General features: G+C 38.9%; 2 protein-coding genes across 18 annotated transcripts in view; one reads left to right on the forward strand and one right to left on the reverse strand.

The window, feature by feature from the left end:
• The window catches only part of mapta (microtubule-associated protein tau a), a 30,274-nt gene extending 20,988 nt beyond the window's left edge, over positions 1-9,286 (reverse strand). For 3 of the 16 annotated variants that reach the window (XM_015021184.1, XM_015021170.1, XM_015021176.1), the window contains exon 1: positions 9,054-9,258. The gene's annotated coding sequence lies outside the window, so the exon portion shown is untranslated. Of the gene's footprint in view, positions 1-3,960; positions 4,128-9,053 lie in introns of those variants that run through there. The other 13 variants (XM_015021163.1, XM_015021154.1, XM_015021142.1 and 10 more) reach the window with 12 other exon arrangements.
• A 2,264-nt stretch (positions 9,287-11,550) lies between these two features.
• Positions 11,551-14,058, forward strand: part of lrrc59 (leucine rich repeat containing 59) — a 9,935-nt gene continuing 7,427 nt past the window's right edge. Inside the window, exons 1-2 of one of the 2 annotated variants that reach the window (XM_015021208.1) lie at positions 11,551-11,766; positions 11,882-11,988. In XM_015021208.1, the coding sequence (XP_014876694.1) occupies positions 11,598-11,766; positions 11,882-11,988 (276 nt within the window). In that variant the 5' untranslated portion in view covers positions 11,551-11,597. The remainder of the gene's footprint in view (positions 11,767-11,881; positions 11,989-14,058) is intronic. The other variant, XM_015021215.1, reaches the window with a different exon arrangement.

Raw genomic sequence — 14,058 nt, forward strand, 5'->3', positions numbered from 1 at the left:
GTTTGAAAAGAGTCCAGCTGTTAACTCAGTCCAAACCAAAGTGAAAACATCAGAAAGATTATGAAACAGAAAACACACACAAATTTTTACAGGAATCCCACAGTAAAAACTCAACATTTTGGTTTCGAGTAAAAAACTCTCAAAACCCCAAATACTGGTTGAGTTGAGCCTACACATTGGGAACAAACTTGTATTCCATGTAAATATTTGCAAGAAACCCAATCTTGGATGAATATGTAAACAGAAAGTAGTTTCAACTTTTTCTTTTAGGATACTGCGTTTCATTAAATTTGCTTTTCAGTTCCTGAAGGTTGTAAAACTCAACATTTTTTGACACCTACCAAAGAAAAACAGGGAATATCTCTCCCACCTAGCACAACTGTTATTTACAAGCAGCAACACCTAAACTGTTGTCCTGGTTACTCTGCGAGTGTAAATACACCTGGCTCAGCTATGCAACCTTCACTCTGCCTCCCCTCTTATCTTATGACCTCATGGCTGTTTACACTTCCACTTTCGGCCCAGACGGCAGCAACGGGACAATCAGACCCAGAGACAAGATCATTTTTCTGTCTCTGACTCTTTAAAGTTTCAGATTTTTACTGTTCTGCTTTGGTTTGGGGTGGCATAACTATGGGAACAGATCAAATCAGGCAAAACTTTCAGGCAGTTTCTGCATGCTTTTGCCTGCCTTCCGTAACAGGAAGCCTTATAAGCAGGTCAAACTGGGAGAGAAGGATATGATTTGAAAATAAAAATGAACCATTGTCATTAACGGTGGAAAACAGTTGAAAGTATCCCAGTTATTTAACTTCTCCAGAAAAAAAAAAGACATCCTAAGGACGTTCCACCTGCACCCACTCATTTAACTGGATAGATGCTGATCTGTTTATGTTGTAACTAATTTCTTCATTTTGGTTTCAGAAAGTTATGTCATAAATTATGAGGTAAAATTCAACTATTTCATCATTTATCTTACAGTTTTGAAATTTTTACTTTCATGTAAAGTTTTGTATATATGTATGTACAAAGTTCTTTTTTTTAATAAAATTGATTATCAGTTACAATTTTACATGGAACATTTTGCAGGCTTAGTTTTTTCTTGAAATTACAATTAAAATAATCATAAATACCAAACAAAATGTTTTTAATATTTCAAGGTGCTATCATATTAAATTGTAAATTGTTCCTTTACATTTTTTACAACTATTTAGAGCCAACAACTGCATATTATATCTTTAAAATATTTTGTAATTTAGCAAACCATCCACAATATGGATAGAAAATACATGAAACTGGTTTGAAAAATCCTTAAAAGGAAATTGTATGAGCATATATACATTGTCCTCTAATGAGGAAATGTATTATATTGATTTGAAAACATTTTTTGACAAACATTTCACAGCTCGTTCTTGTCAAATGTGATGATTTACCTCATTTATGAGGTTTTTCTGCCATAATTAATGAGCCACATTAACATGTTATGCCTCACTAATGTAGCTGTAATTACTTAAAAAAAATTAAAACAAAAATTTACTAAATAAAAAATTTACAAGTTAGACTCTACTTGTTAACTGCTAATGAAAATGAGTCAATGCACAAAACAAAACAGTTGAAACTTTTCCATCCCGCTACGCTACACAGTGTAGTTGCGATCAAAATCGGGTAAACAAGGATTACTTTTACTGATTCAGTTTATATGAATTACTTTGCCACAGCCAGCTGTTGGAGAGCTACAAAATAAAAGCAGCTCCTGTAACAAGAAAAAAAAAAAAGTCTGTAAAGTGAAAGAGGGAGACATCAGCTGAATATAAATGGCAGAGTGTGTGTTGCATTGAAAACCCAATGAATAGTGTACTCTCGCTGAGCTGCGGGACAAAACTCGTATTGTGGCTTCATGCATGACAGAATCCGAACAAGAAAAAGAAGAAAGCTGCAACACTGCCAACGAAGACAATCCCTCCAAGAGGCCGTTCACGCTGCATCCGGGAGCTCCGACAGCTGGAGAGCAAACAAACTCAGCGCTGATAACAGAGCTGGCTCCTGCAGCTGCTCAACAGACATACACATATACTAACAGGGTTAAAACCCCATGAGAAAACACACTATTACTAAACATTGAATCAGTAAAAGAAGTAATCCACATCACTCTGGAATCCCTCTGCGCACATCTCGTCCCAAGTCAGACTGGGGATGTTAAAGTTTAAACAAAGCGTTGTCACAATTACACATCTGTGTTGCTGTAATTTGCTATAATTTAGCCATCTTCTCATAAAGAGTTCACGTTTTAGTGACAGGCTAGGACCACCACGTGGAGAGAGGCTGGTGGTAATTTAACCGCCAAACCCCTATCCGGACGCATCCGTTAATCTCAGGTTGATCTGATATGAGACTAAACACAAAGGCACACATTTCAACTCCTGCAGAAAAAGAGCATAACAGAAAGGTTTGTCGCAGCTTCATGAGGGGAAAAGGCGGAAAGGGTCTGCTGCTGCAGCCTGATCCTCTCAAGGGCGTGTGAAAATGAGACCTTGGCACGGATGTGGCCTCTGCAAGAAGCTCGGTCAACAGGGATGTTGACACAGCTCCAGGAGCTCTCAGCACAGCTCAGGGTGACAGAGTGGGTTGGACAGGTCTGCTGAGTAATAACTCTTAAAATTGCTTTATTCTTAATTGTGTTCTTGTCAAACAAAGGAGATGTATAGATGCATCTCAATAAATAAGAAATGTCAATGAAAGGTTCACTTATTTCAGCTCCTCATGGGGAATCCCAAAGCATTTCTGGGCCAAAACGAATTTACAATCTCTTCCATAGAGTTCTGGGTCTGCCCTGGATTCTCCTCTCGAATGAATACCGTATATGCAAGAATCCAAATGGTGACTTTTACTCAACACACCTTGTATAAAAAAAACTATAAAAAGATGGATTTTCTACTCCGGATGGAGCAATAAGTCTCAGTCTTAGGTGAAAAAGTTTTAGTCTTCTCCACTTTGTGTTTGGTTCATGTGTAAAAAATAAAAATGTTTGTTCATGTGTAAAAACATAAAAATGGATAGCAGAAGATAGACGATAGACTGGAGCTTGATCTGGATGTTGCTTCTGTCTAGAAAATGTATCCAAGATTAGGCCTCAGGGGATCAGGTCCAGAAAGGAAACCCAAACATTGCTCTCTTTCCAAAGAGGCCTGCAGGTCGAAGTAGGTAGGTAGTTTTATCACAATATTTTCTGGTATTATTCCGATAACAATAAATTGAGGCTGAGACTGGCTTCTGGTGTGATTGTATAAATCCACTTTTTGTGGTTGAGAACAATGGCCTGACTCTACAGCTTCAGCACACAAAAAAACAGAACCAACATCATCTGGAAAAAGCAAAGTTGTCGAATCAGACACCGTCGTCTCTATGCTCACAGTCAAAATAGTTGGTGACGAGTTTGACAAATCCTGTAGTCCATAGGAACCAATGGTCCTTAAAGCAACCTAGCATCCCATAATCTCACATCACCTTCACAAAAAGCCCCAGCAGACTTGTTTGTTAGCCTTTTTCAGCTCCTCAAAATACATGTGGACTGAATAAGCAAAGAGTCATGAAACAGGAAGCTACACAAATCAGGAAAACCTTGTTTGTGAAGGCTGTATTGGATAAAAGACGCTGTCCAGAGAGTAAACTGAGGTTTATTTACTCTTTCTACTGACACCTCACGGTTAGTCAGAACGCATAAAACCTGTCATATTTTGTCAGTCTATAACATTAGCTATAAACTAGGAAAACAAAGATGTTTCGTGCTTCTGCTTGATGCAAAATTAAAACCTGACAGGTTATGTTGCATAATTTCACTAATTGCTTACTTGTGTAATTCCTCAGTGCTACGTCAGGTCAAACCTAAAAAAACAAAGGAGACTCGGATGCCGTGTGTGCGTGTGTGTGTGCGTGTGTGCGTGCGTGTGTCCGTCTCCTCACCAGTGCAGCTCTTGGCTCAGCTGAAGGACGACGATGCAGCACTGCTCTCATGCTTGATTGCTTCTGTATCTCTGACCTACTTTCCTCATCGTTTGCCTCTCGGCCGGCTCACTCAGCCTCCCAGCCTGCAGCTTCTGCGGGGTTAGCTCTCTACTTTTGCAGTGTGGGCTGAAGGTGGGGCACTTTTTCATTTTCCATCTATAGCGTCTTGCAAGACCGGCCAGCATGCATTGTTTTTTTTCTTTCTTTTTTTGCTCATAAGTGATGAACGCAAACACGCTGCAGTTTTGTGTCTAATGACGCCAACCGCACTCACTCTCCACATGCTTTGTTCTCCTTCAAAGTTACATCGCCCTTCTTAAAAAAAAAAACAAAACAAAAAGAAAAACAAACGAGACATAATCGACTTTCCCTTCCAGTTTGAAGAGGAGCTTGAGACACGCCAAATATCTTTAAACCACAGTCTTTCAATGAGGAATTCAAAACATGAGGAACTCTCGAGGTTTAATTGTGCAAATGCTCGGAGACAAGAACACATCTAAGCGCACAGTTCTGCGAGAGCAATGAGCCACAGACTTCAATCAGCATGCTGCTAATTAACCGAGCAGAACAGCAGAGCTTTAAGGCCTGCTGTGCCTTTCCGTCTTCTGTCTGATGAGAAGCTTTTTCTGACGGATGTTAGAGCTCTGTCAGCTTTTCCTCTCTGTTTTCAGCTTGGAGTAAATGCAAACATACAGGAGGGAAAATACAGTTTTCACAGAGAATCAATTTAAAATGTAAACCCTAAAAGTTAATCAATGCAAAGCATAACTTGGGTGTCGCACCATCGTCTGCTTAGGATAAATTAATTGGTAAATGATCAGAGTGACACGGCCATGCTGTATCACTTCCTACAATACAAAGAGAGGGGCAGGAAGATAACATGTTTAGGAAGCTAAAACAAAATAACTGTTTTTTGTATTTGGAATATGAATAATAAATCCATATAAATCCAAAAGTTGCTTGAATGTTCCAGCTTTGTGGTCAAACGCAGGATAAAGACATACCAGATACAATCCAAAGAAGTAATTTGAATGACGTTGGCTGTTCTGCCAGCCTAAGCTCTCGGGGCAGAGCCGTCCAACGTGAGGCCGGCTGCTGGATGTGGTCACTATTGGACTAAAGCCTAAAAGGGCCTCTCAGTGTTTCGCTGAGTGAGTCTCGACAAACAAGGAAAGTCTCTTGATTCGAATTTTTAATCATCTTTAAAGATGTATGAACTCTCTATCTTGCTTAAATGTATATTTTCAGTTAAAATGTTATTCTGCTCACTTTTTACTCACTAATATATTGTTACACAAATGCAAATGAGGAAATGAGAGGGATTTTGTTGAACATCAAGTCCTACGAAATCTCTGAAGTGTGTGTGAGGCTTCCGATGCGCCCCGTACTGAAAACTTGAAAATGTATATTGGGATCAGGGGTGTGGTATTTGTTCCTTATTTAAGAGTCAAAATACTGTTTTGGGTATGAAGTATTAGTGCTCTGTCACCGTCCCAAAGAGTCAAATAATTATTATATAAACTAATCAGAAGGTAGGTTAAGCTCTCAGTTTCTCCTTTAGATTCAGCAGCGATTGGATGGAAAAGTGTGAGATTAGTTAATGCTATTATTGGATCATTTCTGCGACATTTGAGTTTCAGTTCATTTTTAAATATACGTAGTGATGCATCACTCATGCAGGACAAGTTTTTGACATGTCCACAGTTCATATAGTGTGACAGAGTCACTAGGCTGAATGATCCTAAGTGTTCAGAAACTAAAACAAAAGTATTTTATTCACTTTATATTATACCTTGGCACTAAATCAATTTGTTAGCTTTTAAACCATCCAAGCTCTAATATGTTTATTAGTTTATCAGCTCATATTATAGTCTAGTTTTCTAGTTCTGTTTCAATATTCAATATATCATTGATATCCATTGGTGTTTGTATACTGTGTGTCTGGATTTCATTTATTTTGAATTAGATTTCGTTTTTATTTCTGCAGTGATGTCATATTGTAACTATTTCATTTGAAATGTGAAATTCCTTCAAACAAAATATCATGTTAGAGCAACACCAACGTGCAGCAACATAACTAAACTTTGTGATCCCAAATTCTACATGAATATTTTGAGAAGCATGACTTGTTCAAAGCTCAAGCAGCAGTTTTCAAAAATATATATTACAATATGTAGCGTTACCCCTGGAGACAAGCAGCAGGTCCTGTGTGGCCCTCCAAAAACACATGGATAGAGACAACTGAGGACAATTTATAATGTGGTTTTCTTCACATTAACCATCAGATGAACCACAGTGCAAAACTGTAAATATTAAAGCTCTCTTGCACTATTTATTTTGTGATTTATGATTTATCAAACAGTCGCTCAACTAAAAACATGAGCTTAGACAAAAAGAAAAGAAAAGAAATTTGAATTATAAAAGTGAATTAGACCCTTGTTCAGTGCACAAAAATCTTCCACTTTAGAGCCTGAGAGCTCTGCTCCTTTAAGGGTCCTGAATAAAAAAACATTTCAAACAATTACATAACAGCACAAACGATGATTGCATGACACATGTGCTGCAGCTCCTCCCAAAAGGGTGGAGGGGGAGCAGGAATGCACTGGATTATCAACGAGGAGGAGCATCTGGTAATGGCATCCTCATAATGGTTTTACTCCACAAGCAGCACATGGAGTGAAGCTGCAGCGAAACCTGACATGTGTCCAACAGATGCTTAACATGAGGGGGAGTAAAAGAAAAAAAAAAAAGTTATTCATTTTGTGACAAACAAGGACATGTTTGGAAATGTAATTAAATATATTCTGAATGTTTTCTTAGCACATTAATTAAATAAACATCCAACAAAAAAAGCCTCACATAACTGATGTTTTGTTGAAAAGTGGTTAAAACTAAACTAAGAGTATTACTTCCAAAATATTTGTCTTATTATAGTTTATGCACATGTTGAAATTTGTAAGAAGTATATGGGAACAAAAGCTTGAACTGAACTATATTGAAATATGCTGCATATGAGCACAGAAAACAATAGAACAGCTACTAAAGGAAACTGTAAATACTACAAAGATGCCAAATGAGACAAAATATATTAGAAATTTACATTTTTGTTTGTTTTTATACCTCTTTTTTTTACAATATCTTATTGTAAATTTGTGATTGTTGATTAAATGTTATTATTATATTTAAACTGTTAGTAACATTATCTATTGGATTAAATGTAAGAAGGCATGACCAGAAACAATAACTGTTGGTTGCCCCTTTGCAGTAAAGGAACTCTAATTTGGACAAATATAGAAGTGGAGTTCAGCACAGAGGAGAAAACTCATGAAAAGATTTGTTCTTTGCTAAATGTGTGCAAACCTGAGTTTGTACGTGCTTCTTATATTGAAACTAGACACAAAGGAAAATCTTGAACTTAAAATAGCCACGCTGAGCAAACATACTCTCTGTACTGACAAAACGTATCCATATTTGTGCCAATGAGAAGCTAAAACAAAGAGAGAATAAATTCAGTTAATTTCTGCCTCTGTAAATTGCATCTGTCCAGAAGAGTCACTGTTTTCACTAAAGTTTAGAGGGGAGGAGTTGTCCGTGTCTGTGTGAGCATTCCTGAGCGTCACTAGAGTAACAATCCCAGCCAAAGTGCTGCAGAAACTTGCAGAAATAAGAGTATATCGGAGCGTTAACAAGATGGCACCGAAGCGTCTTTTTTTTCTTCTTCTTCTTCCACTGGATCACCTGGCAGGTTGGAGCGGCTCCAAGCTGCGGTTACAGACTACAACATGCCCGCTCCGTGCAGAAGAAGAAACAATAAAAAAAAAAAAAATCAATGCTTTGCAAGTATGAGATGGAGAGGATGGAGGACAAGGTGTGTCCGACGCCAAATCCATGCAGCTCAACAAACCCGCAGGTGTTATTGCATTAAAAACAGCCAATTAAAGCACACAAAGGGGTCACGTTTAAAGGCTCTCCGGCTCAGATTGTGTCCACTGACCTCAGGTGGATTACCGTGGAGTCCATATGTGACAGTTAAGCAAGCTGGCTCGCTGCACTGTTGAGCAAATGAAAAATGGGCTTGGCACAGGCGCACAGGCTGCTGACGGCCCACGCTGTCTGCGCTCTTAAATAAATGTCATTATATAAAAACACAAAAGACACACATAATCAATGCAGTCAGGTGGGGAACCGGGGGATAGGGGGTGTCGTGTTTTGCAATGATTAAGATGCAGAATTTAATGCATGTTTAAAGGTGAGGGAGGAAAAAAGAAAAAAAAAATGCATGAGAAACCATTCGGGCCCTGAGGTGCAAGAAAGAAGCGAAAGATCCAGAATAACGGGCAGCAAGGAAAGCAACGTGAACGGCTTCACTGCCTAAAATTCACACTAACGCGCTGAGCTCAAAGCAGACAACGGAGACAACAAAAGCACCGCGCACAGACACCAAACAGGAGTAAATATCACCGAAAAACATGACATCACTGTCCTCCTGAGACCTCGCAATAACAAGATTATAAATATTCCGGCGGATTAGCGCCGTTAGAGCGTTCAAGGACGGGGGACCTGCGCCGAGAAGGATGGTGGAGACGTTTTTATTTGATCCCTGCGGGGAACGAGGAGAAAACACGCGAAATGCCGAGGAGCGACGATGGCTGCAACACAAACACGTTTCTGTCTTTATTGTGGGAGAGGATCGATGAGGAGGATGGAGACGGCGCATGGTGCACAAAAATAAAAACAACTGAAAACGTGTGAGACGAAAAAAAAAAAGAAGAAAAAGAAATAAAAAAACGCGGCTGCAGGAGACGCGCGGACAGACGATGCAAGAAAAGGCGTTTTTTAGTCCTGAGCGGGATGTTTCTGGCCGCAGAAACGCATGGAGGCCAAACCTCTCCCACCTCACACAAATATATTAAGTGACAAGACAAGGAATGCCGATGGAGAAAAGACGACGCTGCGTCCAGCTCGCGTCTGTGCCTCGGTCTTCGATCACCAAGTGATGACTCGCTGATTAATTCGGTGAAATGAAGGAAATGTGTCGGCGGTTTTCTTACCTGACAGCAGACAGCGGTGTTGTCTCTTCAGCGGCAGTCGCTCACCGGGCGCACACGCATACACACGCACACTCACACACGCACAGCTTCTCCGCGCAGTGCAGCGGCAGGCCGGACGGGGGCGCTGCGGAGCGGAGCCCAGTCCTGAAATGCAACCTGTCTGCTCACAGCAGCCATCTGCTGTCATGTAAATAAACACTAGCAAAGACATGACCTGTTTTATAGACAAAAATTAACTGCAGAACACAGGGGGAAAAAAAGTGTTAACAGAACATCTTATTTTGATTATAGGGTTAATGATGACTCCTACACGCAAACTAAAAGGCAATTTAAAAAAAAAAAAAAATTTAGGATAGAGCGGCAGTTTTATGTAAATAAAAACATGAGGAGTTTGGAAAACTGTCAACAGATGGTGGTTCTCCAAAGCATGAACGCATCACAGGCCTCAGATTTTCATTTTGAAAAGCTGTCGGTTTTCCGACTGAATATTCCAGGCGTAAGACGTCATAAAATTCAACAACTTGAAATAGGAAGGTAGAAAGCATTTGTTTCCAAAAGAAAAAGAGTGAATATGTAGGACAGTAACAGTAGAGAGAAGCTGTAATCACAGACCGTCCTGCGTACAAAGGTCATGGCACATAAAACAATGCCTCCCTGTGTCAGCCTTCTTTTACTGCCCTCTCACAGCCTCACACAACTTTTACCACCAAGGAGAGAAAGCAACCATCTCCAGGGAAACAGTGTTGGAATTACTGACAGTCACATCTTTGATGCGTTGGCAGGATGCGACTCTTTGTGCCATCTCTCTCCTCCTCTTTTGGACATGTGCCCAGGCAACAGCTGCCACTGGCAGTGGGGCTGCAGATTATTTGGTTTTACCCTGTGGTGGGAGTTCACTGTGAGCCCGGTGCTGCGGCGAAATCATTGGCTTGGCTTTAAAATCCCTAAGTGGTCTGGAGCCGCACAGAGGAGCTGATTCATATGCACTGGCTTCACAACGATTTGACTGAAGCTAAGATGGAAATGTGGTTCTGCATGACATGGTGGTCTGTTTTTTTTTTGTTTGTTTGTTTGGGTTTTTTTTTAGGTTGGATCCATGGTTGACCTTGTTCACACCAAGGTCTGATTCTACATCATGAGATTATTGCAGCTGAAATAAAGATTCATTGGATCAGGCAATATTTTTGCAATCTGTTTCTGTTCAATGTTGGTGAGTCTTTGTGAATTATGATCCCAGTTGTCTGTTTTTTTTGCAGCTGTAGCTCATCTTCTTTAAAGTTCAAAATGTTGTAAATTCAGAGATTATATTTGGCATCCCTTGATTTTATTGAGTGGTTTGATTAAGTTACTGCTGCCTTTCTATCACTTTGATCCTCTCTGCCAATTCTCCTCTAACAAACAAGGGAATTTTGAACTGCACATATTAAAATAGTCAACATAAAGTTATTCCATTAGGAGTTTTTGATATCTCCTCTCAACAAAAATACTCTCTTTAGACAACAGCAGAAAATTTCTGCCTCCCTGACAATGTTGGATGATTTTATCTTGCACCATGCTTGTCACATTTGAAGCTTACAGAGGTTTTTCTTTAAAGCCTCTGTGGAAGACTTATGAATGGAAGAGACTCAGACATGTCTCCAGGCATGTAAACTGACTGCCCATCTGGCCCCATCAGTCTGAAGGAAGATGTTGTGTAACATCATTTATCTGGCTTAGACAGATGAGAAGTTGTGCTAAATCCTTTGGATTACTTTGAAATAACCACTTTTATTTTGAGGAAGCCAAAAACTTCTATTGTTTATCATCCATGACTGGATGCCATGATTATTCTGGATATTCACTAAAAGAGACAACCCTAAAGCAAGAAACGCTCATGGGAGGATTAGATTAATCATTTTCTGGTTAAATTTGCAGCTTCTTCCATTATTGTGATAGTTAAAGATATGTAAAAATATCTTGACGAAGAGGATGAAATTATTACAAGTATAGCTGCAATTTTCCATGTTGTTGTGAAGGTGTAGCGCTTGGTTGACTAAAAAAATCATAGATAGGAAAATATTATTCAATCCCTTTTAAATACATCAAAAAATACATTTGTTTGATACATTTTGTGTTAAAAGTTATTTTACAAAAAATAATTGTGTAATCGTTTTCTACAAAAGGCAGCCATACTTTTGTTTTTATATGGAAAATAAATCTATATGGAAATTATTAGATACTGTAAATGGTCAGGTAAGCAACCAGCCTACTTCAACGTTAAAATTATCATTTATTTAGGTGCATGACTAACCATGCTTTAAAGACTAAGTCTTTCTGTGCCAGTGAAGTCTCTCTTTAAATTATGCAGACATTCTTATTGGTGCTTATTTTTAAATGCATGCGCTTGTTGTACATTACTTATGATTTTATTTTTATAAAAAGAAAAATATATATTTAAAATATATATATATAAAGCTTTGAGGAAAAACTAAAGAAAAGTCGCTGCTGTGTCCTCCGCCACGATAGAGGGCGCTGTCTCGTTAGCGTTGCCACGTTGCTCAACCAATGACGTGGATTTTCATTGAGAGGCAGTCAGAGCTCCAAATATACAACTCTAACAGAGATTATTCTTCGATTGGCTTATATTTACACCCCGAAACGCTCGATTTCTGTCTCCTTTTTGTCATTATTGGACTTAGTTCTTCTCCGGCTGTTGTACCAGGTGAGCAGTCAGGTAAAGTGTTAAGATTTACTGTGTTTCCTGTTGTCTGCTTGTCAGGAGTGTGTGCAGTAAAACAGTTTGACTCGGTTCTGAATCTGGTGAACTCTGTTGCCGTGTTCCCTTCAAGACTGCAGGATGAGTAAACCCAAAGTATTAAACCTGAAGGATAAAATCAGCGGGAATGAGGCGGACCTGAGCCTGTGCAACCTGAGTGAAGTGCCAGTCAGAGAGCTCGTAAGTCACCCAGCAGCTTTTATTTAATCGTTTATCTGCGAATAAAACCTCAATTTATGGATTTACAGACTTAAATCCAGTACTCTCTTCCTGTGTTTTCCGATTATCTTATTATTTTGTGCATTCTTTGTAACCAAATCATCCATCAGTGCAACACACATCCATCATCAGGCATAACATTATAACCATCTTCCTAATACTGTGATGTCAATTGATTCTATTTTTGTTTGTATAGCCTTGGCCGTATGGAGTAATTGCTGAAACTGCAGATTTTTCTATTGGATTTAGGCGGTGCACTATTAGCCTTTTCTCTAAAATAATCATTTTAGCTATTTCCTTCTAGCTAACTAACCTGCCTCCCAGGTTAATGCATTTTTAATGCATTTTAGGAATGTTAATGCAAAAATGCATTATTTTTGTTAATGTTAATGCCACGTTAATGTTAAGACACCGCCTGTGTCTAAGCAGACACTAATGGAGGGCTGTGAAACGCTGCTCTAGCCTTTTCCCTATAACAATTTTAGCTATTTTTTTATTGATTAACAATGATTAGTATACTGAATGGAGCAAGTCAAAGTAAGACAACATGCTAGTGATACCCCACATGCCACTAATGTTAGCTTATACACTAATTTTAACATATTGAATAGAATAAGTCCATGTTAGTCCACATGGTTGTAATTCTCCACAGGCACAGGTTAGCAAAGCTTAACATAGTTGCTAATTTTTAGCATCAGAACACCTGATTTGGGTCCAAATGACAGGCACACTTTGATACGCCCCATTTAAATTTCTTCAGAAATTTTCTAGTATTACTTATTAATTTAGTGTTGAGGGTTTTTCTGGTAATGAACTGCCACGAAGCATAAATCAGATTTTTTATAATATATTTATAACAACAACAACAAAAAAAACAACCCTTTTTCATTTTTCTGCAAAATTCACCATTTGCACAATTCTTGTTAAGTAGTGTAAGATAAGTAGTATTTTAAAAGAGCAGAAGAAATCTTATGTTTTTTTTAACAATAACAGTATTTGTTATTAATTTCTTTTCTAAGGAGATAAGGTAAGGTAATAAGGTAATTTTATTTATATAGCACATTTTCAGCAACAAGGCAATTCAAAGGAGGCAGGTCTTTACTCGGAGCATGGTCCTAACTCGGAGGCAGGTCCTCACTCGGAGGCAGGTCCTCACTCGGAGGCAGGTCCTCCAGTTCAAGCAAATTCAAAAAGACCAAATCTTGGTATTTTTGTCATGCTTTCAGCACCAAGGTTTGTCTGCATTGGGAATATTTTTGTGTTCCCACATATGGTGCGTTGTGCATCCTCTCTGCTGGAGAGCGTCCCTTCAACACGACACATCCTGTTTCTGTTGACATCAGGCTTTATCTCAACAGCAGGCTTCACCTCAATAGCAGGTTTTATCTCAGGCTCTTCATTCTTGTCTAGGTCTTCGAAGTCTATTGATTCGATGTCTTCCAAAACTAGATCACCTTTATTCACATATGGATAGTATTTGTTTATGTCCTGGTCGTCAAAGACTACTGCGTCTTGGCTTTCAATGTTTTTTAGTCCATACTCAGAGGCCGTTCGCGACTCAGAGGCCGTTCGTGACTCAGAGGCCGTTCCATACTCAGAGGCCGGTCCCGACTCAGAGGCCGTTCCATACTCGGAGGCCGTTCGCGACTCAGAAGCCGGTCCCGACTCAGAAGTCGGTCCGGACTCAAGTCGGTTAGTTTGGTTGAAAAACTGTGCCAAGTTCTTTGTGTTGTGTTTGGTTTGCTGCCATAATTCTAATATCATTACATTTTATTTCCAGCCCCTTAATTCTATTTACAACTTACATTGCTGACAGCCTATCTCATAATCTAAAAAGCTTGAAAACGTATCATTAGAAAAACAAAAAACAGTGAAACTTACAAATGTTCAGAAAGAGAAATAGTAAACACTCCATGAAAGACGTAAACAGGCTGCAGACAATCAATTACATTAAGTAGTAAGTAGTAGTAATATTTCAAAAGAGAAGAAATCTTATGTGTTTTGAACAATAACAATATTAGTTGTTAATCT

This window comes from Poecilia latipinna, unplaced genomic scaffold (genome assembly GCF_001443285.1).
Source record: "Poecilia latipinna isolate Pla-1442-1.1 unplaced genomic scaffold, P_latipinna-1.0 Scaffold84, whole genome shotgun sequence".
In the NCBI taxonomy this organism is placed as follows: Eukaryota; Metazoa; Chordata; class Actinopteri; order Cyprinodontiformes; family Poeciliidae; genus Poecilia; species Poecilia latipinna.